Raw genomic sequence first — 25,828 nt, 5'->3', positions numbered from 1 at the left:
AATATTGCACCATGATAACAAAATATAATGTTGGGCACTGCCATTAACACTCTATATTACTGCCTTCCCCAATATGGTACCCTCCAGATGTGCTGGACTACAACTCCCATAATAATCTAGCAGGGTTGTGCTGGCTGGGAATGGTGAGAGTTGTAGTCCACAAAGCTGGAGGGCACTGGATGGGGAAGGCTGTTATAATGTATTTATTTACTTACTACGTTTCTATACTGCCCATTAGCCAAAGCTCCCTGGTTATAGTACCGTGTGCTCCCTCATGGTACCCTGTGCCTTTTATGATTCCAAACCAAATCATTAACTGTGCAAAATGTATGTATGTATGTATGTATTACATCTCTATACTACCCAATAGCCAAAGCTCTCTGGGCAGTTCACAAAAAATTAAAACCATAAAATACCATTGTGATGGTGACAACCCACTGTGGTTTGCACCCAGCATCCGAAAGCCAAAGGTATAGTGCCTCAACATGAAGCTTTCATTTAGCTATCTGCCAGACCCAGCACCAAGTGGTGGGGGGAGGGATCAAGATAGGGGCAAAGCTGATGGTAAAGGCAAGCAGGAGCAGCAGCAGAGTAACCTTACTCATCAGGTCAGTGAGTGAGACTGACCTGTAAGCTTTTATACAGGTCAGGCAGTACAACATTAGGCCAGTTTATGAATGTTTTGTTTATTCTCATTGGCTCATAGACATAGGCCAATGGATTGGCAGATAATGGTGTATTAAATATCATTTGTCAGAGGGTTACTCTTCCCTCCCAGTATCTTTTCCTTCCCTGTTCTGTCTTGTAGTCTATCAAAAAGTGCATTCCTTGCTGGCTTGGCTGATCTCTCTGTAGCTCCATCCATTGATCAAAGTTAGGTAGTGGCACAGAAACTGAACTCCTGCCTGACATCCCCTTCTGTTCAAGACCCACTGAAGGCTTGACATCAGACAGTACCATGGGTAATAACTGTTAATGGACCTATTCCCCATGAATCGATCTAATCCTTTTGAGTTAATTAAGGTTGAAACACGAGCTAAAAATGGGAATGGTCCAGAAGAGAGTAATCTTGGCAGCACAGTAATTTTTATGAGTGAAATATGCCAACTCCAACAAATGTTGAGTTTAGAGCCGTTAACTACATTTAGCAGTAAATGATAGCCTGCTACAGAGGCCCCTATAGTTTCAGCTGTGGGGGAGGGACCTTGGGGAGCACTACTGTGATGAAATGGATGGTGTGCAAGAAGGTAATCATCCCCATGTGTACCCCACAAAAAATGGGGTCTCCCCCCTGCCAGCTGTTTGGTGGCCTGGGTAGAGTGTGACTTGCCAGGGACGGGGATGACATCCTAGAAACTCATTCTGTCTATCCTCCCCAACACAATCCTGTTTCCCAAAGCATTCTCCAGTAGTTGCAGGAAGCATCATAAGAAGCAGGTGTGTGAGAGAGTGTGAGAGAAGAGAAACCCAGTCCCATTCGCCACCGGTTCCAGCCATGGGCACTGCCAGCAAGTGACCCCAACCCACCATCCACATGTGGCTCCTGAGGACAAAAAGATTGCCCTCCCCTGTTCGAGACTGTAGGCATGAGATAAACAGACAGGGAGCTTTATTTAAAAGGATAATTTGAAGAAGAGGAGGCTCATGTAAGCTGCTTTGGGTTCCTTGCAAGAGGAAAAAAAGGGGGGATATAAATGTAATAAAAATAATAAATATGTTATTGCTTATTTAAACTATCTTTCCAGATTAAGATGTTCAATTATTCACATGGCTCAATGTAAAAAGTCTCTTGGTTGTCTCTCACGCTGGAACCACAGCTTTCTAAGATGAACAGTCTTCAGCTGACAGGCTTGCTTCAGCTTACCCTGAAGTCTTCCTTCTGGCCAGGTCAAAGCAAAGGAGGTCACTCAGTTGCCTCTTCCTGAAGCCTCGCTGCTTCTTGAGGCCAACTGCCTTTGGCTGACAATCTGGCCAGAGGCCCCTCTTCAGAACAGCTTGTGGTGCCTCCCTCTCCTAGCAGATCACAGCTTCTGCCTTCAGCAGAGTGCTTTTAGCTCCCTTCTTCGGCTCCTGTACTGCTGTCTTTCTCTGCCTCAGGCTGTTCTTGCTTGACCTGCTCCAAATGATCCTGGACAATGTTAGGAATATCCTTTTAGACACAGTGTTTTATTTATTCATTTGTTTATTTTATTTAAAGCATTTTTACCCCACACTTAAAATAAGGGCTCCCAAAGTGGCTTACATATCAGGTTTTAAAAATACAGTCCCCGCCCACAGGCTTATAATCTACAAGACAGAACAGGGAAGGAAAAGATACTGGGAGGGAAGAGCAACCCTCTGACAAATGATATTTAATACACCATTATCTGCCAATCCATTGGCCTATGTCTATGAGCCAATGAGAATAAACAAAACATTCATAAACTGGCCTATCATAAATTGACCTTTTTTAATTCTTCTATCTAGTATATAAATACCTGATCCAACAGTAAACCACTTAAGGTCATAATTGTATCCTTCCTTGGTAACAATTTCAGCTTTACTGGCAGTTAGTAAGCTATCAATGGTAGCCCTCTGCCTCTGTTACAAAGTAAGTATTAACTTAAGCCTCAATCAGAGGTAATCTTTTTACCTCCTCAGAATTAACCACTTCTACCTTTGGGATTGCAAATTGCCCTACCCTCTTTCATCAACCATATTGTGCTATCTCTAGTTTCTTTTCATCCCCATTTCCCCTTGTCACTCATGAGTTGTTCACCTTATTCAAGATTCCCAACCAAAGACAAGGATTATTTATCCCAAGGTGACCAGTTTTCCTACTTTATAGAGAACAGCCCTCTATTTTGGACATATGCCTATACCAGAAACAGGGGAAAGAGGGAAACATCCAGAGGCAGACTACAGGCCTGCCGTGGTGGCCCCCAGAACCCCTAATAACAGTTAGCCTCCGTTTGGTCTCCCCATCTTCACTTGCCCAAAAACCATTCTGGACAACAGGATGTTTCAAGACTGCCTAGGTGGCTTGAGGTTATTGTCCCATTTTTGAATTTGAAAGTAAAGGTGAGCAAATTGATGGCAGTCTGTACCCACAACCTTTTTCTGACTTTTGTCTAGCAGCCAGGAAGTGGAGTCCTTCACATATTCCTTCCTCTGAAGTCAGTAAATAAAGCTGTGATTGTTCTATTTCTTTTCCTTTTCTCCTACACCTATCCACTTCCACCTCTGTGGTCCACCATTACATCAGCACCCAAGCTTCCTTGGTCAAATAGCCTTCTGGTCTCTTGCTCTCCAATTTCCATAGTGCAACCTTCCCCTCCTTATTTGGCAAATGTAATTTCCCCAATCTTTGCCTTTCTCTATCTACTCAAGTTACGCTTATTAGCACTGGCCCATGTGCTAGGGAGTGGGTATACTAGCCAAGCTATTTTCCCCTTCTGTAACAAATGTCTACGCATGTGTTTATGAGAAGAAACATCTGTAAAAATAAAGTCTACATTTTTGGACTTTGAACAAGTGTTTCACCTTATTTCCCTATTCTAATAAGATCATAGTGCATAAATCTGCTGTGTGTGCCCCACACTGCTGGTTAAAGTCCTCCTCAGGCCCACTTTGTCATTAATGCATGTAATGACCACATTCATCATTACACATGAGTTGCATGTCCATGTGAACAAGTATGCACAGCAACACCTTTCTCTACCCCTTTGGTTCCTGTGGTCACATATACTTTTTTAAATGGATATTTACCCTGCCTTTTAGAATGTATTCTCTCAAGGTAGACTACAAAATATAGATATAACAACAGTCAAAACATCGCCAACAATACAAACAGTACAATACATATAATTACAAACAGCACATGTAAGAACATTTATTTATTTTAAAAAAGAAATACCCTTCCTGAAATAAATGTTTTCAAAGTTCACTTAAAAGTATAAAGGGGGGGGGGTGCCAAGATTCCCTTAGCCCCCACTTCACTTCAGTGCCCAAACATACACAGATGGGAGGCTTCAGTCTGCAGCTTTTAATCCATTACTTCACAGGGTCATACAGATGCAAATTCTCAGACAAACTCTACATCTACAAAGGAATGCCTTCAGGGGATCCAAATGAAATTTACAAGAGTTGCCCACCATTTGAAGAGGGAGGTGGTCTCACTGGTCTCACTTAAGGGGGGGAGGTCCCTCTCTTCTCGTGAGGCCTCTAAGTGCAGCTTCTCAAGCAAAGCCAATTGGGTAGACAGTCTAAGTTCCACCCCTGCCTTCTCTCTCTTTGCTCTGTGTCTGCGCCTGGCATTTATTAGGTCAACCTCCTATTTGCTGCCTCTCATGGGGGGCAGGGGTGAGGAGGGACCCTCAAGCTCAGCCATCTGTACGTTTGTAACCTGAGAAGCAGGCCTACTCATATCTGGACTAGCCTGGGAAAACACCTCCCCCACGTCTGATGGTTCTCCTTCAGAATCTGAACTGCTATCCCACTCCCTGCACTCAGAAACACCCCTGACAGGGGGCTTGCTGGATTTCTCCTGAATAAGAACTCCATAATCAAAAGGTGACACTGTAGAAAAGGTTCTGTCTCTGGTACTCATCAAATGAGTCTGATTTAAAGGGAGAACAGAGAATGGAGCCTGGGATGGTAATCATAATCATTAGGTAGGTTTATATGGGTGAAGGCAGTCCTTTAGATAAGTGGGTCCTGGACCATTTAGGTCTTTAAATGTCAAAACCAGCCCCTTAAATTTAGCCTGGAAAGGAAACAAATTGGTGACCAGTGTAACTTGTGTGGGGTAGGCGTTATGTGATCCAGTCAGCACGCTCCTGCCAGCATCCTTGGTGGCCACATTTTGAAACCGAGTGAAGTTTTTGAGGCTGTCTTTAAGGACAGCCCTATGTAGAGGGCATTACAGAAATCTAACCTGGAGATAACTAATGCATGAGTAACTGAGGTCAAGTCTGCCTTTTCTAGATAAGCCAGTGGTGACAGAGGCATTCTTCCTAGCCATAAATGCCACGTGTCCATCTAAGGGTAGTGTTGGGTGCGTTAAACTTGATCCTTGAGGGATAGCACAACTCCATCTATATCCGGCCATACAATCAGCAGAATCCCCAACTAACAACACTTCCGTCTCATCTGGATTAATTTCAGTTTGTTCACCCTCATCCATCTCAGTACTGTCTCCAGACACTGGTTCAGAATGTCCACTGCCTCCCTGGGATCAGTTGGTGGAACTATGAAATAATTTGAGCACTTTGCCCATATATATGTGTACACATTTCCATTTATACTGTTCAGACCTCTCAGGACACACAAACAACTATCAGATTGTGTGTCTACCTGCACATCCCAGTACATGTTTATAATGCAGTATGAGGCCCTACTTTCCATATGTTTTGCATAACTCAAACATTATTTTTAACATTAGTTCACCCAAGAAAGATTGTGTATAACATGGTCTATCTATCCTTTTTTAAAGAGCAACTCTCTGTTGCTGTTTTGGTAACTGCACTTTTTATGTTTTACTTGCATATGAATCATCATTAAAGGGTCAGGTGTAATCTACAGTGCTGTTTTTCTGCAGCGAATTATTTATACAATAATCGCCTACTTCTTCTGGTAGGCTGTGGATACAGCTGTGAAATGCAATCATTTAACACATGAGGTTTCTTGAAAGATGTTAAATATGAACTGCAATACCTAGAATATCCACTAGATGAAGTACTCCTATCCTCAGATAAATAGAATAAAGGTGCAATTTTTCCCATATTTGAACTTACTGTGTAGAAGCTGCTTGTTTTTTAACATAGATATTGTTTAAAAATGGGAAATCCTTTGGCCACGGAGATTTTGATGTTTTGGCAATTGGAAGATGTAGACTGATCCACAGTTCTTATGTATAACAGAAATCCTGAAGGCTGTTATAGAAGCATCCTGAACATAGGGCTTTTAAAGTTAAAAAAATAAATAAATCAGAAGATAAGACACAAAAGCCATTTCTATGAGAAATAACTCAAAACTCATGTTGTTGTTGTTTTAGGTTTTTCAAAAGTCTTTACAGACAAAGCGATGTCAGGCATAGCTTCTACTGTGAAGAACTTCGTGATTAGACAAGCAGAATGCATAGAATTAAAATTATGGCAATTTCAGCCTTGATAGGCATTATTTGAAAGAAAGTACTATCTGCAGTAGCTTTCTAACAAAAGCTGTGGGGACTAGGATTGTTAAAGAAAATATGAAGAAGTCACCTTTAGCTTGGAAAGCCTAAAATGGGCTTTGGAAAGACTTTATTTAGAGACATGCATTGTTCAGAACACAAACAGGAAAAGACGTGAAAGTTGCCCACCCACAGAGGTGCTAGAGGAGTGTGCAGAGCTGATGCCAGGTTTGAAAGGCCCTGGGCATGGTACCCTCCAGTACTCCCATCCACTGCCACCCTGATAGGCAGCAGCAGCAGCAGCAGACAGCACTGGGGATGGGTGGCAGTGTTGCACAGCACAGTTCCAGCTGCCCAGGGGCCAGTCTTCACAGCAACAGAATGAAAAGTGCTTTCAGTTTTATCCATTGGCTCTGGTCCATTAGGTGCACACAAAGCAAGAAAAGTGGAGTATACACCACCTAAAAACCCGCATTCACAAGTCACACAAGAGCACTTGAAACCGCCTTACTCTGAGGTTGTGAGCAGAGTCCCATAGTAGAATAGAATGTCATTAACCAGGTAGATGATGCTCAGAGAATGAGAGAGGCTTGTCCCCTGCCCCTGCCCGCTCTCCCCTGCTCAAACAGGGAAGTTTAGGGGAAGAGATGGATTTGGTCCCCAAAGTTTACTGCACACATCTCCCCTCGCATCCACCATAATTGAATACCCTGCTCCCCACAGCCCTGCTCCCTGCCTGCCTGCTTTCCCATTGAGGACATCAAGTCTCAGTTGCTCTGCCATTGAGAGAATCCCACCTGAGTTAGTTCCTCATTGAGAGAATTAAAAATATTAAAGCTCTGCATAGAAGGAAAGGGCTGGCTGGAGTTGCCTCCCTCTGATAGTGTTCAGTGGGGCAGCTGTTGCTGCTGCTGCTGCCTCGGCTGTCCTCCTCTCCTCCCCCTCCCAGCATCAGTACAGCTGGGTGCCTCCTCTCCTCCCCCTTGTGCATATCGATACAGCAAAATACCGTGGCTGCAGGCTCCCACTCCTGGCCGCCGTCTCCTTCCCCTCTGTGTATTCTTTTTATGGTGCACTACATACTCCAGCACTGGGAATGAAACTGCTGTTGTGAATAGGAAAAACAAGCTAGATAGCTAGTATGTGGAACAGCGCGGCTCCGGTTTTCTCAATGGGGAAAAGATGCTACAGATTCTCAGTGGGTAAATGCTTGTGAATAGGAAGTGGGAATAAGCCTGTGTCCAAAAAGAGGGAATTTGGGGAGAGGGGCTGCTCCACCCCTTGACCAGGTCGCTGCCATGTCGCAGTCAGGTCACAGAATTAGGCACACCAAGGATTTAATGTGGGGGATGGGGCACACTGCAGCAGAACTGCTCCGGAGCCACGTTTAAGAATGCACTAAAATGACTTTCCAAAAATGCACCTTTTCCAGAGGGAAGCTGTGGGGTGGCTGCAGATTGGTGACAGCATCATCTGTCACTGACCCTGATATGCTCTCCCTTCACATTAAATCAGCCATGTAGATTGGCTCCAGAACTCCTTCAGCTTAGTGCTGTGAACCGAAGCGCCAGGTGAGGCAGCTGCAGCTGCCATCTTCATTATCCCCAATAGCTCTGAGTCCCACCCCCAACACACCATACATCAGGGGTGGGACCCAGAGGTACAGAGGATGATGATGACAGTGGCTGTGCGGCACTTCTCCTCACAGTGCCAGGCCATACACATTTTAAAAAGTATTTTAAAGCTAGTGTCAGCTGCAATGGGACCTTCAGGGCTCATGGCCCCCAGCATTTGCCCCACTGTGCCAGTCATTGATGCCGAGCCTGGAGCTGGGCAAAGTAGGGGTGCTTATGAAATCCTTTCCATCCAAATTTCTTCCAGAGTTGGGGGTTCTGAAGCTATTTCTGTATTCACAACGATGGGTTAACAATCTGCTATTCTTCCATTTTTAAAAAATGTAGATGTTGTTTAAATTGTGGCACAGACACAATTTGACATAGTTTTTCGGTCTATATCATCTCTTTTCTTTTTTTAAAGGTTACCAATTTGTCTGTGTGTGTTGGTTAAGACATAGCTTTTAAATCACAATGTCTATGCTAATACATCAAGATCCATCCCCCCAACCCTATTTAACCTACATATGTGCTGGTGGACATTTATCTGTAAGGAAAAAGAAATACACAAGCCGAAAACTGGCAAATGACACATGGCCCACTTTCAACATGATGCTAGAAACTGTCAAAATGGAAGGCAGGCAGAGAGAGAACAGGGTAGAGTAAAGCCACCACATTGGGGAAATCTGTTTATTCCTAGTATAAAATACACTAAAGGAACAATCCTATGCACATTTAGACAGAAAAAAGTCCTACAACTCCCAGCATGCTGGGAAATGCTTCAAGTTGTGGGATTTTTTCTGTCTAAACATGCATAGGATTGCACCCTAAGTGTTCAATCCTGTATGTGTCTACTCAAAAGTACGTTCTGTTGAGTTTAATGGGACTTACTTCCTATACATATGTATATGGTTGCAGCCTAAGAAAACCATACTCTGGGGTGTTTCACTTGAACATGAAGCAATCCTACACTACCTTTTAAAAAATCAGTCAGACTGGGTCTTATTTCATATTATAGCAGGGTATTGAAAAAGTATGTTGTTGTTCAGTCGTTAAGTCATGTCCGACTCTTTGTGACCCCATGGACCATAGCATGCCAGGCCTTCCTGTCCTCCGCTCTCTCCCAAAGTGTGCTCAGGTTCATATTCATTGCATCAGTGATGCTATCTAGCCATCTCATCCTCTGCCGTCCCCTTCTCCTTTTGCCTTCAATCTTTCCCAGCATCAGGGTCTTTTCCCGGAAGTTTTCTCTTCGCATTAGGTGGCCAAAATATTTCAGCTTCAGTATCTGTCCTTCCAATGAGCACTCAGGGTTGATTTCCTTTAGGACTGACTGATTTGACCTCCTTGCAGTCCAGGGGACTAATAAGAGTCTTCTCCAGCACCAGAGTTCAAAAGCATCAATTCTTCGGCGCTCAGCCTTCCTTATAGTCCAGCTCTCACAGCCATACGTTACTACTGGGAAAACCATAGCTTTGATTATACAGACCTTTGTCGGCAAGGTGATGTCTCTGCTTCTTACTATGCTGTCTACGTTTGCCATAGCTTTCCTCCCAAGGAGTAAGCGTCTTTTAATTTCATGGCTACAGTCACTGTCTGCGGTGATCTTGGAGCCCAAGAAAATAAAATCTGTCAGTGCTTCCATATCTTCCCCTTCTAAATGCCAGGAAGTGATGGGGCCAGATGCCATGATCTTCATTTTTTTAATGTTGAATTTCAAACCAGCTTTTGCACTCTCCACTTTCACCCTCAACAAGAGGCTCTTTAGATCTTCGCTTTCTGCCATTAGGGTGGTATTGAAAAAGTATCCAAACCTGAAAATGACCCAGGAGATTAAGGCTAGGCAGAATTGTCCTGCTCCAGACTTCCAAATATGACCTAGACCACATTACTTCTATCCTTATATTCCCCGTGGTTCAGTGCGATTACCACCAAAGCATAGAAAGCCGTGCCACTACTGTGCATTGCAGGGGATCTTTCGCTCCCTACTCAACAACAAGAATCAGTGCTCTTAAGTTAGAGGACATAGAATCATAGAATAGTAGGGTTGGAAGGGGTGTACAAGACCATTGAGTCCAATCCCCTGAGAGAGGCAAACCTCAAAATGGTAATGGAAAATATTCAGAACCTTAATAAAACGGACTTTTTTATTAAAGTTTCCAATTTTTTCCAACACCATTCTGAGGTCTGCCTCTCTTTCTTTCTTTTTGCCCTTTTGTATGTAGTGCCACCCTGTTCCCCCTCCCCCCTTTTGTGGTTTCATTTTGAAATTAAAGGTTTATATGATTTAAATTTTAGAGGAGGAAATCTTCTTGTCTGGATCCTCTCTCTAAATGGATGGCATTAGGTTCTCAGCACATTAAAACAGATAGGATTTCTCAAACAGTTACAGCTGTTTGTCACATCAATTACATTTTGATGACTTTTAGGATTTGAGCTCTGGGCCTTGGAAGGTACATGAAACAAAAAATGGATGGGAAATAGAATCTGTACAAGAAAAGAAAGAAGTTTTAAAAGAAGAAGTGGTCAGAGAGTGCAGCAAAAAAGAGCAAAAGATTAAAGATGATGATAGAGATGGGAGAGGGGGCTGGGTTTAGTGCCGGAAACAGTTTCCAGTCATAGGGTTTTCAGTCTGAGAAAATGATGTTAAAGAAAAGGAAATCTGATCCTGTGGCAGAGATGTTTCTTCAAATGTTTCATTAAGTACATCTCTATGTTATCATTTTACATAATTTGTTGTTGTGGTAAAACACTTTACATGTTATTTAGAATTAAACTTCAAGGCTGCAATCCTAAGCATACTTACCTGGAAGTAAATCCCACTGAACTCAGTGAACTTACTTCATAGAATAGTAGGGCTAGAAGGTGCCTATAAGACCATCAAGTCCAACCCCCTACTTCTGAGTGGGCAGTAACTTGTTTTTATAGTTTTACAGTACTTGATTGTATATTTATTGCATATTTGTGTATTTTTGTATGGTTTTGTCCTGTATGCCATCCTGAGAGGCTTTTTCCCTTAAAGGCATCCTTAAAATAATTTTAATAAATAAATAATACCTAGGATTGGATTGCACTAAAAGTAACTGTTAAAAGTTAAAAGTTAACTGTTTGTAAAATCTGATGTTCTTAATGATACATCCTTAGAGGAAACTTATTATTAAGTTTCTTTATTATTATATACTAGTGGGGTCTGGTCTTTTTGTAGAGTGGTTTGATTCTAGGGATGGCAGAGAATTTCTCCCCGAATCTTTGGGACGCCGAGCGCCGAGGCATTCGGCCCCCCGAAAGTGTTGGGGAAATTCTCCGCCGGCCCCCCGCCCTCCCCCCAGGGATGGGACTTACCTTCAGCGAATGTCCCTCTCGGCGGCGGGTCCTGGCAGTGGTTCAGCGGCGTTTCATGGGGGACGGGGGCAGCGGCCGGTCTCCCGACCGGCTGCCACCGCCGCCATTACAAAATAAAAAAGTAAGTAAAAAAAACAAACACACACCCATGATAGGCTACGTGACAATTTATGTAGCCTATCACGGCTAGATTTCCAAAGTCAGCCGTGATAGGCTACGTAAATCGTCACGTAGCCTATCATGGGTGACTTTGAAAAAAAAAAAAAGCGCGTACGTAAATGGCGGCAGCCCATGGGCGCCGCCATTTGCATTCCTTATTTTGGCACGTCTAGTCTACGTAAAGATTTACGTAGACTGCGGCGAAAATAAGGGCACGCTATTTGCGTTGCCCTTATTTTCGCCATAGTCTACGTAAATCTTTACGTAGACTAGACATGCCAAAATAAGGAACGCAAATGGCGGCGCCCATGGACTGCCGCCATTTGCGTATGCGCTTTTTTTTCCCCCAAAGTCACCCATGATAGGCTACGTGACGATTAACGTAGCCTATCACAGCTGACTTTGGAAATCTAGCCGTGATAGGCTACGTTAATCATTACGTAGCCTATCACGGGTTTTTGTGGGGGGTTTTTTCACTTTTTATTTCGCGGCCGGGGAGACAGGGCGCTTCTCCCCGGCCTGAATTTCGGCCAGGTGAGGTGGGGCGCCTCCCCCCCCTCACCTGAACTTCGGGGGGAGAAGTGAAGCACCTCCCCCCCACCGCGAAGCCAAGCTGCGAAAAGGTACGTGACTTTCGTACATCCCTATTTGATTCTATGATTCTACCCAAGCCCTTGAGCACACTTCTTTGGATTCCAGCCAACATGTTATTAAAATATGCACAGTGGCCCAAGTGCACATTTGCATCTGCTTTGCAAGATGTGTACAGTGCTGATGAGAATTGTGTGTGTTGTATGCACATCCATGTCAGTCTTCAGGGACCATGTGTTGAGTGCTGCATACAAGATTCCAACATCATGAACCAGGGGCACAGCTGTAATTGCTGGATCCAGGCATCTAGATAGATCTGAGCACTACCATGCTATGTGTGCAGATTCCAGTAGCAAGCTGAATGCAGTGAATGTGTCTGACATTTTTTCTTGTAGTTTTTTCAGCAAAGCCAGTGTGGCCATTCATACTTGCCATATAATAGAATATTGCATGCTACTTACTTGCTGGTATGGTAAATCATGGGAAAGAGTCATCAACATATACATGGATATACATTAATTTCTGCCTTCTATGTATTAGTAACTGTTTTGGGGGAATTGTGTCGAAAGCAAGAAATTGCAAGTAGATAAATAGGTACCGCTTTGGCGGGAAAGGTAGCGTTCCGTGCACCTCAGTGTTCAGTCATGCCGGCCACATGACCACGGAAGCGTCTTCGGACAGCGCTGGCTCTTCGGCTTAGAAACGGGGATGAGCACCACACCCTAGAGTCGGACACGACTGGTTGGGGACACCTTTACCTTTTTAATCATCTAAGGGGGTTTCTGTAGCATTTGGCAGAGAACATTAAGAGCATTTCCAGATGAAGGTTTCATTGTGCTCTCATCATTCCTCAGTTGTGGTAGCCTGCAGGTGCTTTATATGGCATCATCATGCTTCCAAACCTCTCCTGTGCTTTCCAAGCATTTTCATGGGGTATGGGGTTGACAAGGGAAAGCCCAGCATTTTGGGGAATGGCGGAATGAAATGCTAGTGTACTGTGCAATTCCATTACACCACAGCTCCACGCTGAGGTTACATAGCGGAACCTATAGAAAGGCAGAGAAGGAAAACACCTGGGGAAAAACATATGTAGAGGATCCAATCTTAATCCCACAAAGAATCTAGAAGCAGAAGACATGGTAAAGTGGCAGGTTAAAAGCCTCATCTAGAAAAGCCTAACAACAATATATAATATGCTGCTGTGCAATCTTCTTTATTTCTATGGCACTTATGCTGGGCTCCAGGGAAAGCCCCCTGAAATTCAGGGGGTACGTATTAGTAATGTTTGGTAGATGGCTCCCAAGGATGTTGTTTATCCAAACACTTTCAGCTTGTAATACTAATCAGGCCACCTCATTTGTGCCCCATGCTTTCCTGGCAAAACCTTTGAGAGCCAGGCAGCACACAAACACTGTTGAAAAAATTCAAACCTACAAATAATTTCACAATTTCCCTATGTGTAATCCCAGTGCACCAAATGGCCTGAGGTGAAGCTTGACTTTCAGTGATAATTTCTAGTTGCAATATGCATGCGATATTTATGCTTCCTTTTATTTACTCCTTTTGGAAGTGGGAGCAGTGTTGTTTCGGTGTAATTAATTGACATACAGGACACTTAGAATTTGCTCCACTCAAGTCACATAATTTGTGCTTACTGGTTGAAACAACTTGTGAAATTCCATGCGTGCAAGTTCATGTGCATACTTTTGTAACCAATACTATCTCAGCCAATCATTCTGTAATTATTTTAATCTTTTGGATCTTACATCTGGCATTTTGAAGCCACCTAAAATGTATACAGCTGATGGTCAGCATTTGATTTGAGTCACAGATTGTTGAGGTCTGCTTTATGTTATCTTTTGAATAAGGTAACATAGATAAATAATAGCATTAATTGTATCTTCATTATGGAAACACTACATGAAACTTTACTGTTATTACTGTTACTTTTTTGATATATGATTGTCTGTGTGTGTAATTTGAAACTTTCTCTAACGAGGTCTGCTCAACTTATGACCCATCAAATCAAGTACAGCCCAACTAGCCTTCCTAGTTCTTGACAGCCCAGCATTATGCAATCCCAAACATGCAGCAGAAACAGGTTTATTATATCTGTATTTGCATGCTATACATAGCTGCTGGTCAGTATATGGTTTGAGTCACAAGTTGCTGAGGCATCCTCTAAATATTCTAGTGGCTCTCAAACTGTTTCACACCATACACCTTTTTGAAGGTACTATGTTTACACCTACATACACAAGCCTAGCAATACCCAATAATAAGAGTTACAAATTTTGTGTTCCCATCTTTTTTCCCCACAGTTCAAATACCTTGAAAATAACTGAACAGATTAGGATGCAACATTTGTTGTTGTTCAGTCGTTCAGTCGTGTCCGACTCTTCGTGACCCCATGGACCATAGCACGCCAGGCCTTCCTGTCCTGCGCTCTCTCCCGGAGTGTGCTCAAGTTCATATTCATTGCATCCGTGATGCTATCTAGCCATCTCATCCTCTGCCGTCCCCTTCTCCTTTTGCCTTCAGTCTTTCCCAGCATCAGGGTCTTTTCCAGGGAGTTTTCTCTTCGCATTAGGTGGCCAAAATATTGGAGCTTCAGCTTCATTATCTGTCCTTCCAATGAGCACTCAGGGTTGATTTCCTTTAGGATGGACTGATTTGACCTCCTTGCAGTCCAGGGCACTCGTAAGAGTCTTCTCCAGCACCACAGTTCGAAAGCATCAATTCTTCGGCGCTCAGCCTTCCTTATAGTCCAGCTCTCACAGCCATACATTACTACTGGGAAAACCATAGCTTTGATTAGACGGACCTTTGTCGGCAAGGTGATGTCTCTGCTTCTTACTATGCTGTCTAGGTTGGCCATAGCTTTCCTCCCAAGGAGCAAGCGTCTTTTAATTTCATGGCTACAGTCACCGTCTGCGGTGATCTTGGAGCCCAAGAAAGTAAAATCTGTCACTGCTTCCATTTCTTCCCCTTCTATATGCCAGGAAGTGATGGGGCCAGATGCCATGATCTTAGTTTTTTTAATGTTGAGTTTCAAACCAGCTTTTGCACTCTCCTCTTTCACCCTCAACAAGAGGCTCTTGAGATCCTCTTCGCTTTCTGCCATTAGGGTGGTATCGTCTGCATATCGGAGGTTGTTGATAATTCTCCCGGCAATCTTAATTCCGACCTCTGATTCATCCAGGATGCAACATAGAATACAACTATGTGTCCACATTTGTGTACACTGCTTTGAAAACTGTAGATGTAAGCAGTTTCTAGTCATAAATAAAATAAATAAATGTGGTATACATGTATGAGATTCTAACAGTATGGGAAAGAATACTGTCTATTAATGTAAGGCTTTAAAATGGAAATGTCTTTACTGTCTCTTAAGAAGGTCATGAGTGATAATGATACACAACTGCCCAGTTCTTAAGGACGTCCCCAGTCCTTTACAACAGTAAATCATACTGCATCTTTATAGCAATATTTATTGAGGCATTCTTAGTTTGATGGCCTGGAAAAATGTTTACCAATTATATAATAAAGTTTGAGTTGCAACCTTTGTCCTTTCATGTTTCCACCCACCACCCTTTGTTACAGTCATTATTTCTGGGGAAACCAGTCGGCTGTTGTGCGTAAGATTACTACTCTGTGTAAATTCACATAGAACTAAGGGAAGTTGTTTTTAAGACAGTGTGTTGTTTTGTTTTTGGTAAAGTCAGCCAGGTCTATGTCAGACCAAATTCGAATCCCACCTAGTGGTACAACTTCTACATAAATGCTATCATTTTTAAGAAACTTTTTGCCACAAGTCTGCAATGAGAATCTACCCTCTTTAGATCACACCCAATGAAAAAGAAACCAATTGTTTGCATTTACTCATAATTCTTTTATGCATTACATTGAATATTTTGGTACAGGCATTATAGTACCAAAGTTTTTTATATAAATGCCAACAATATATTTTTAAAATACCTTCGGTGCAGAGGCTTGCTTTCACTCCACCCAATTGCAGGTGTGGGGATTTAGACTTCTCCTGATGTAATGAGGTCTGTTCCAAAGCCCTTTAAGTCAGATTTGCTCAGTCTGAACAAACTGTTTGGCCAAGACAAACTGTTTGGCCAAGATATGGAAAGCAAGACAGAATATTGTACCCTGTTTGATCCAGCAGTGTTTAATATAGGACCATAATAAGAACTGACATAAAGACATCCTATACTGAACACAATACACAGATCAGGCTAGCATTTAGTGAAAGGCACACCATGGAATATTCAGTTCACTTTGGAAACTAAATGCAGACACTTGTCTGAGAGTAAGCCCCACTGAAAACATGCCTAGGTTTTCACTTCTATTTTTTAAAGGGTGCATAGATGTTGCTGAATGAACACTTTTAAAGATGTGTATTTAATAAAAATTAAGAGCACTCAAATAATATTTTATTATTAAATACAAAAATACTGCATGTAAAAATAATAAGTTAGTTTATTTTACAATACTTTACACTATTGTGTTGTAGGACTTTTCATGTTGGATTGTTCTTATATATATTCATATAATATTTACACGACTTCATAATTTTGCACACAGCATCTCCAACAGCATGTCATCCATATTCACTGTTCCAATGATGGGCCTAAAGAAGAGTTCTGCAATAACATTGGCATTAATGGATCTGAGCATGGACAGAGCCACATTTAGTTTGGCAAATCTGGCCTGGTCCCCTCTGTGAATCAATCTGACATGTTCATTTAGAGCTTGCTGTGCTTCTTGCTGCAGTCCCTGGATGTACTGTACGCAGTGAAGCCCTGGCAAATCTAGAAGAGTTGGAGGAAAATATCAAAACTAAGTTAGCTCTTTTATATTATATATAAAAAGGTATTATAAACAGTTGAAAATATCTTCTTACCTTGTGCCAACTTACTGGCAAGTTATAAACATTAATCAAGAGTAAAAACTGACTTCTCTGAACTTTTAATAGTAAGATGAGTCAACTAAAGTGTCATCGTGCTAATATATTAATGTAAACGTGCAAAGAAGTTTGAAATGGATTTTGAAGTGTACAGCTCAGCTCCATTAAAATCAATCATTTTTTTCCCCACTGATTTAAGGGAATGGTGTTGCTGCTAACAAACTGGAATGGAAATAATAATTTTTGTAAAACTTACTATCTTCTCTAACATGAACACATTTAAACCTATTGGTTACAAAATGGACCAATGAAGTATATTTTTAGCAATGAAAATGTTCAAAGGGAGGCAGGGAGGAAGTGAGAAGGTTTGCTAACAACTTGTTGACTGCCAATATCATTCAAGTTAAAATTTGCACTGCTGGCAACTATACTTGCATAACTCCCCAATGCAAATGAAAAAAAAAGCTCCAAATTAACACACAGTGCTTACATTTCCAGCAAGATGAAATTGTAATGGATCTGGGGCAAGGGATTGTTCCTACATTTATTTATTTTTTACCAAAAGTTTGGCAGTATTTGTTTCAAAATTGTAGTACCATTTCTGAAATCTTAAACTGATGCACACATGCAACTGATGCAGACATACTCTCACATACATTTGAAATTTTTTATTTTTCTCTTTTTATTCTTATTAGGTAATAGCATTGTTTATACTGTGTTAATAAGATGTATAAGATTGATATCCCACTAGTTGTGGGATATTCAATTATCAAAGTTGCCATTTTTCCTGGAAATAAGTTTTCAAAATGTCCTTGAATAAATCTGTTTACAATTCAGTGCAGTCCCTAAAAGTGAATATTTATATTTAATACACAATAAAATGGAATTGTTCCTCTAGCCTTAACCACCACACACAGTACATGATCAAAGTTTAAGGAGTTTCTAGATCATTAAAAAAAAAACTACTTTCATGTCACAGGTTTAAAAACCCTAGTAAAATTACAAGTGCCAAGCTAGTAAAAACAAGTCTCACACCAGAATAAGGCTTTGAGGTCTTTGAGATCCCTATCATTTAGATGAAATCCTAAAATGTTGAAATATGATCAAATGAAGGTATTCTTAGCTTTGCAGCCCAGTCCTAGACAGATTTACTCAAAATAAGTTTCTACGAGTGTAAATATGACTAGTATTGTGGTTTCAATTTGACATCATTTTTTTCTTGACATAAAACATGGATACTGTTTAGCCTAAACAACTAAAAACTAAAGTGCACATGAAATTGTATTTTAATTCTTATTTTCCAAAAGCTGCACTGAATATGTTTTATTAGACTTCCATTAACTCTTTTGGAGTATTTCCTAGCTCATGTTTTTTGCCAGAGTAAATTTTCTTGAGCAGAGGAGGTAGAAAGTTTTGACCTTTTCCCCATTCTTTTCAAGTCTGCATGTAACTCCCCCAGTGCACTGTGAACTGCTTCTCTACCAAATTATACAATACCACAGGACTTCCTTTGGACTATTTTTTTTTTAAAGACACCTCTGTTCTCATTGCATTCATTCCCCCTCTCACTTCCTCACATGAAACCAAGAGGAGGATGGTTTTCAGATACAGCACTTACTTCCTTACCTTCAGAAGTCCAGAACTGAGGAGCCTGCAGTCACCCGGTCCAGCCCCCTCCCCCAGGGGAGGCCCATCTATCACTATGCCCACACCCTACCTAGCATGGCCATCATTGTCTAAGGTAGTGCCTATAATATTGTCAGCTAACTGGCAGATGTCAACAGGTTAGAAAATCCAACAGGTGATGGTGGGAAAGGGAAAGCTGGACCTGTCCTCTTTCTGCCCCAAATGCAGAGGAACCCTGCCAGAAAGAAATGGCAACCCTGGTAGCCCACATCCCACCTTGCCCAGCGCAGACCCCAGTGCTTCCTCCCCCTACGCCAGGAACGGGCCCCCTTGCTTACCCGGATTGAAGAGCACCGTCCCCTTGAGGTAGGCATACTCCTTGGTGCTGATGTCCAGGCTCCAGCATTTGGACAGGAAGCCTTTGATGGCTTGGATCTCCCCCGCAGACGGCAGCTTAGGGCTGCTGCTGCCGCCGCCGCCGCCACAGGTCTGCTCCAGCTGATCCTGGGTCTTGTGCAGTAGCAGCAGTTGCTGCCGCTCGTCGTCGTCCTCCTCGCACCGCTTGTTGGTCAATATCCTGTGCAGCATGCTGAGCTCCGTGGTCTCCACCGTCTCGAAGTGCACGCGGTCCTGGGCCAGCCCCAGCACGAGCAGGGGAGCCCAGCAGCTGCGCACCAGCACCAGCTGCTCGTCCAGGGGCAGCTCCTGGAAGCAGGGCACGTTCTTGACGAAGCGCAGCGTCTTCACCAGCACGGCCGAAGCCGCCTTGCACGCCACCTGCGGGCTCTTCAGAGCCACTCGCCTCTGCGCGCCGCACGAGCAGCCGAGCCCCGGCGTGCGTCCTGCCTGCCTCGGCTGAGGCGCCGGCTGCCCGCTGCCCGCTTGCTGCTGCTCCTCGCTCTTCAGGATGTTGTAGAGGATGCTGCTCTGCCTTCGGTTGTCGGTGCAGCAGCGGCATCTGTCCACGCACGCCATGGCTCCAAGGGGAGGCAGCTGCCGGCGCGGAAGGAGAAAGAGCGGGAAACCCTCGTTCCTTCACCCCTTCAGTCGAGCTCAGTGCTCGCTCGCTCGCTCGCCCTCTGCTTGGCCCTTAACTTTATTTATAGCGCGCGTGCAGCCGCGCTCTCCAGCGCTGGAGTTCAAAGACAGAGACGCTCGTTACTGGCTGAGGGAAAAGGACAGGGCGAAAGGGGGGAGGAGGAAAGCCCCCAACAACTCCACCTTCTCCCCTCCCCTCCCCTCTTCCCGGCTACAGAGAGAGGGAAAGCCTCCGAGGTGTTTGCCTTTGTGCTCAGCTTGCAATGTGTCCCCTGCCATCTCTGAGGCAACTTACTGACAGCATTCCATTGCCTCCACCACCACCCCCCCTCACCCCACCACCCCACACACAGCCTTCGGCTTTCGTTAAACCAGCTTCTAGGGCATAGCAAAAATAATGCCAATATTTATATTTTGCCGCCCCACATTCTCTCTTTCGATTGGGGACTTGGAGGGAGTGGAGTGCCTCTTTCTAAAAGCCAAATAAACGCAGATCAAAGTTCCGGGAATTAAACTGCGCTCAAGTAGAGTCTCTCAATGACCTGATAAAGCACCCTGACTTTTATGGGGGACTCATCAGACGTAGATTTTCTTGTTAAAACCGCAGTATCCGGGAGATGGTTTTAATGGACGTCTTTTGGAGAGGGCAGTCTTAAAACTAAATCATTTTTTTTAAAATATAAATTTCCGTGTTTTATTTTTTTTAAAAAACCGTTTGCCTCAAAGGTAAGATTGTTGAAGAGTAAAAAGTGGACACCTGCCAAGTCATCGTTTTCTCCCTTGTTTGTTAAATATTAGTTATTTTTATTGGTTTCGTGCTGTGTATACAGGCAATTTCCTTATGCTCAAATGTAAGCAAATATATATTATAACAGTAAGCAAAGGAATCTAGTAGCAGCACTGAATAATGAGATTTGAAATATGCCAGATTCTGTATATCTGTCTCTGTATTGTTAGCTATACACTTTAGCATGGTTGATACTTTTATTGAATATTACCTATTATAATTTTTTAAATCCATAAATAGGTTTAAAAAGAAGTGGGCAAAAATTACCAAATAGGGTCATGCTGAGGTCATTCCTGGGTATGCATTTCTACAAAAGAGCAGTGCAGTCCATGAACCAGCTAAGCTACACAATATTTAGACTGAAGCCAGTTTAGTTCTGTCAGAAACAAGAGGAACAATATGACTGAAATCCAATTTGAATTAGTTTCTCAGTCAGGCTGAAAAGAGAATAACTTTTTGTGAACTGCCCAGAGATCTTCGGCTATTGGGCGGTATAGAAATGAAATAAATAAATAAATATAAATAAATAAATAAATAAAATAACTGAAGAGGTGAAGGAGTCCCTCAACTTTCCACCAATTCCACTTTTAGATTCTCTCGCTGTTGAGAGATAGTTTCCTAAAACACAGCTTTAAAGTGGCTTTTAACTCCACACATACACACACACACACACACACACATTAATTCCCTTAACCAGGACATTGCCCTAAGGCCTTTTCCTACTCAATACCTCTGAGAACCATACATTGATGCAGTTTCAGCCAGCCAGCCAGCCTCCCCCGCACACACACACACATACACCTTTTTCTGGAAACCATTATGTCCTGCTCAAAATTCTGCAGACCAGAAATCTCAGTTGGCAACTATATAACTACACCTTACATTCACTCTACATATAGGCCTATATTTTTCCACTTTATTTTTTCATCTCTTATTCTCTTTTCCTGATCACTCCTCTACATGCTCATATACTTAATTGTATTTACTTTCCACTCTTCCTTTCTCCTATCTTTGGGCCTCCTGTTCAGCCCTGAAGAAAATCACACTTTTATCTTGTTGCCTTTCTCTCATCAGTATCTTTCTTCAAAAGCCATATTTTCCCCAGACTACCATTTTATAGACTACCAGTGTCTCCTTTTTTCTTCATTGTGAAATTATAGCCACAATTCCAAGCATACCTACCTGGAATCAATTCCATTAAAACCAATGGAAGTTTCATGTAAGCTGTGAAAGCATTTGTAGGAAATGTGTGTACTCCAAATGTGCCTGGAACTAAAGAGTTACTGCAGGCCTCATGGCTGAGGGGCTGTCTTCAGTGCAATTTAATGCAAAGTAAGAGCAGTCTGAATTCCTTTGCAACAGATGACATCATCACCAATCAACTTCCATCCAGCCACTTCCCTCTTGAAAAGCTGCATTTTCTGAAACTCTGGCTTTTTTTTACTGGAAGCAGCTCCCTGGCGGTTTTACCACAGTGTACCATGTCCCCCCACATACACATTAAATCCTGAGCATGCCTCTGTGACCTGGCAGTGATGTGGTCAAGGGGGTGGGACACCCCATTCCTTCTTGTTTCCCCAATGGAAGTAGTTTTTCCCATTGAGAAAATCCCCAGGAGCGCAGCAGCGACCCCTTACATAACCGCAGTAGTGGGAGCACTCATTCACCTTAGGTAGCCAGCTTTTAATCTTTAGCATATCCTCCCTCCTGTGCAAGTTTACTCAGAAATAAATGTTTACTAAGAAATAAAACTCACTCCCCTGCAGTGAAAGGGCTAAAGGCTAACTTTAGTAACTCCCTACAGTGCTCCTCTGCTTCCCCAATGCTCCCTTAAATTGCTGTTGTGATGTTGTGCTTCTTCGATATTCTGATGTTTTGCTTCTTTGATGTTCTGTAGTTCCTCTGTTCTGTAAGGTACTTTCTCCACTTTATCACAGAAACAATTTTTCAGGTGTACAGGAGCTTCTCATTGTGAGCAGGGAGAAGGAGAAAGGGAGAAGTGAGGTTGGAAGCAATAACTCCACAGCAGAGTACTGGAATGGGGCAAAATTGGGGTTGGGGGAAGCTCTTGGGGGAGCCTTCAGATGCTGCACTGGAGAACTCTTCAAGTACTTGAAAGGTTGTCACAGGGAAGAAGGCCAAGATCTCTTCTTGATCATCCCAGAGTGCAGGACACGGAATAATGGGCTCAAGTTACAGGAAGCCAGATTCTAGCTGAACATCAGGAAAAACTTCCTGACTATTAGAGAAATATGACAATGGAACCAATTACCTAGGGAGGTGGTGGGCTCTCCCACACTGGACTGGAGGCATTCAAGACGAGGCTGGACAGCCATCTGTCAGGGATCCTCTGACTTGGATTCCTACATTGAGCAGGACTCGATGGCCTTGTAGGCCCCTACCAGCCCTACTATTCTATGATTCTATTCTATGAACCGGGGATTTCAGCTTCTTCAGGGAAATCTACACACATCGGGAAAATTAGGTGCTCTCCATTCATAATAACCTAGTAGTGGGGGAAGGAGCTAGTCAGGGGCAGGAAACAAGCCTCTCTCTTTGGTTGAGCAGCCCACCAGGTTGATGATGTTCAGTTCTACTCCCCTCACCCCACCCGGAAGTATGTTCTTTTCAATGCTGTGTGACCCCTAAAACCAGATATTAAAGGTACGCTATACTTGGTTCATCTTGCTTCGTGTGTCCCTGACAGACCAAAGCTGATTTCATGAAAATCTGAGTAATACTCCAATGTGCTTCTCATTCCATTGTCGTGAAGATCCCTCCTGAATGAGTCTGAATTATGTACCTCATAGCTGAGGTACATAATGGAAGAATTCTGTGAAAATCACTGTTGGTGTTCACACTGGAGAGGATAGGTAAAGAGCTCTTTGGTTGTGCCTCATTTCCTGTGGAAGGAAATAGGTGGGTAGAGGCAACATAGATGGTCCTTCAGCCCTGGCTTGATTCAAAATATACCCCCAGTTGTAAAAATTGGTTGCTGACCAAGAGTTTGTTTAAACCAGACCATGTACTGCTGCTATAGAGGACAAGGATGTGGGAAAGCAGTACATAGCTGTTAACACCATCAAAGATTGTGGCCTACAGACAGCTCAACAAATATTACTGCTATACATAGTACTTTTGTTATATGTGCAAGATACTTAGATGTCTAATGAAAATTATAGCTAGGGCTAAGTTATCAGTAAGTCATAAAGATATCCATTCTGAGTGAAGGAGAATAGCACCATGGCACATTTCCAAAAGAGTGAACAAATAAAGGCTACTGGGCAAAAATATGGGCAAAGAAAATAATAAGCACAATAATAATGGACACAATAAGCTACTATCTATATTAAATAAAGGCTGGTGAATATTTATTACATCTATGTCCTGTCTTTAAGAGGGAATTCCAGAAAGACATAAAATTTTCAAGGCAGTCTCCCATACTGACCAAGTCTCATATCTGCTTAGCTTCAGCAATATTGTTATATTATATGCCTTCATCAAGCAAGGTCTGTATAGGCCCTGTGTATTCTATGAAAAATGGAATGGAATTAAATAGAAATGTTAGTTCTAATTAAATAAGTAGGAAAGGCTTTGATGGAAGGGTTTTAATTTTCCCTATAATTAGAGGTAAGTACGTCAACACTATGTCATCAGAGTGAATTTGGAGCAAATTCTGAATCAGCAACTTAGATTCCCAGCACAAAGGTGTGTGACCTTCCTTGACAGGTCTTCATAATACTTGTATTTTCACCTCTAAATGTTTCCACACAAGTTAACTCACTTCCTTAATGAATAGACTTAAAATGAGTCTAGTTTCTTTTTTGTATTTGAGTTTTTGCTTTTTACATAGTACAAGAGACTTTTTTATACTAAACATGGAAAAAGTTACCATAGACTCAATTTCCTTTTATAAATTGCATGCAATATATTTCATTTATAGTCATCAATTGTGTGCTCATAATTCAGCCCCGAATGAGAGTTTCTATAATAAACTGTTTTGTTGGCTTATTCAGTAAACTGGTAGAGGCATGTTCCAATTTTATGAGATTTATTACCTGTGTTGCTGGATGACCTTAGCATCTTGTTCTTTCTCCTGGTGATGAGAATTAAGAGTTATTACTGAGTGCAATGGAGACTTCTGATGCTGTTCCAGCTTTAAATGGTTTAACTCTGGAAACTAGAAGGCTTTAACTCTGTTGTGAAGAGAGAAAGTAATTTCTTTGATTTAAATAGGCAATTGAGAGGGGTTAACTCAACATTTTTTTAAAAGCTCATAAATATCTTCCCTTGTTGTTATTGTTTTATTTGTTTTGTGTTTTTTTAACTTCCCATGTTACCAACTGTGCAGTGATGCCACAGAACAAAGTAGCATGAGCACCTCACTCTGACACAGTTCACACATAACAGTGGCAAATCATGGGTTATGTATGAAAGGATCTGCTTTACTTTCACGGTTAAGTGCCCCGCATTAATTGTGCACTTTAACCTTTCCATTCTAGTTGCCATTATGTTTTGTATACATCTAACAAGAATGTTCAACTGCTGTGAATGCAATATAAGCCTTGATACACACATTCCAAAACAATATTAAAGTACTCCCCTGCCAGTTGATTTAGGATGCAATGATGGATGCCCCTGAAATAAATTCAGCAGGCCATTTTCATAAGAAGTGAAGACATAAAGTACATAGAGATACTGGACTGGATCCAGAACCTGACTTCCATGGATGGAAGGGCTCCTTTAGTCTACAGAAAGTAGGGATGGCAGAGAAATCCGCCACCGACTCCAATGAGGCCAGATTCTTTAGAATCCGGCCCCCCGGATTCTGTGGTGGAACGGACTGCTCCACCCCGCCACCCGGCGAACTAAGGTTGGGATGGACCCTATCTGGTGCCAGCCGGTCCGGGTCCATCTTCTTTGTCCCGCAGCCATCCCCTGCCAGGCTGCGGATGGAAATGGCATCTGGCTTCTTTCTTTCTTTCTTTCTTTCTTTCTTTCTTTCTTTCTTTCTTTCATTCATTTCTATACCGCCCAATAGCTGAAGCTCTCTGTTAGGGGTGTACGAACCCCACTTACCAGTCCGCTCCTCAGTCTGCGGGGGGGGGGGAGGCGATCCGTCCCTCCCCCTGGAATCCTCCCCGGCCAGTTCCACTCTGCGGCGAGTCCGCAGAGCCGCTGGCTGGGTCCGTCCGCAGCCGGACTTCCGTCTGCTGCCGGGCTGCATCCGCAAATGGCGTCCAGTGTAGGGGACGCCATTTGCGTCCCTGCCCTTTGCCATGATTGGCTATGTAAATATTCACGTAGCCTATCACGGCAAAGAGCAGGGACATAAATGGCATAGCAGATGCCATTTGTGTCCCTGCCCTTTGCCGTGATTGGCTATGTAAATATTTACATAGCCAATCACGGCAAAGGGCAGGGACGCAAATGGCGTCCCCTACACTGACTGGTCTCCCCCAGCAGACCGAGGAGCGGACTGGTAAGTGGGGTTCGTACACCCCTAAAGAAAGCCGTGCTCATGGAAGGTCCTTCTGCCTGACTTTTGAGGATTCCCCCTTTGCCATGCACCATCTCATTCAGCAGGATCCCCCTACCCTCTGTGA

General features: G+C 42.8%; 1 protein-coding gene across 1 annotated transcript; it reads right to left on the bottom strand.

Moving 5' to 3' along the window:
• Nucleotides 1-15,705: 15,705 nt before the first annotated feature.
• On the bottom strand, nt 15,706-19,471 carry NR0B1 (nuclear receptor subfamily 0 group B member 1). Its single transcript, XM_084843978.1, has 2 exons — nt 18,736-19,471; nt 15,706-16,676 (listed from the first exon to the last, which is right to left on the bottom strand). The coding sequence occupies exons 1-2, from the start codon at nt 19,370-19,372 to the stop codon at nt 16,432-16,434; spliced, it is 882 nt and encodes a 293-aa protein (XP_084700104.1). The 5' UTR covers nt 19,373-19,471; the 3' UTR covers nt 15,706-16,431.
• Nucleotides 19,472-25,828: the final 6,357 nt, after the last annotated feature.

Source organism: Heloderma suspectum, chromosome 3, assembly GCF_057233095.1.
Source record: "Heloderma suspectum isolate Gila_16-S chromosome 3, 16-S_ref, whole genome shotgun sequence".
NCBI classification, from domain to species: Eukaryota; Metazoa; Chordata; class Lepidosauria; order Squamata; family Helodermatidae; genus Heloderma; species Heloderma suspectum.
This window is presented reverse-complemented; position numbering and strand designations above follow the sequence as displayed.

Bases quoted from the DNA above. Each gene is read 5' to 3' on its own strand.
- NR0B1 (XM_084843978.1), bottom strand. From the start codon at position 19,372: ATGGCGTGCGTGGACAGATGCCGCTGCTGCACCGACAACCGAAGGCAG. The intron at 16,677-18,735 runs GTAAGCAAGGGG...CAACTCTTCTAG, and splicing joins GACGGTGCTCTTCAATCCGG to ATTTGCCAGGGCTTCACTGC.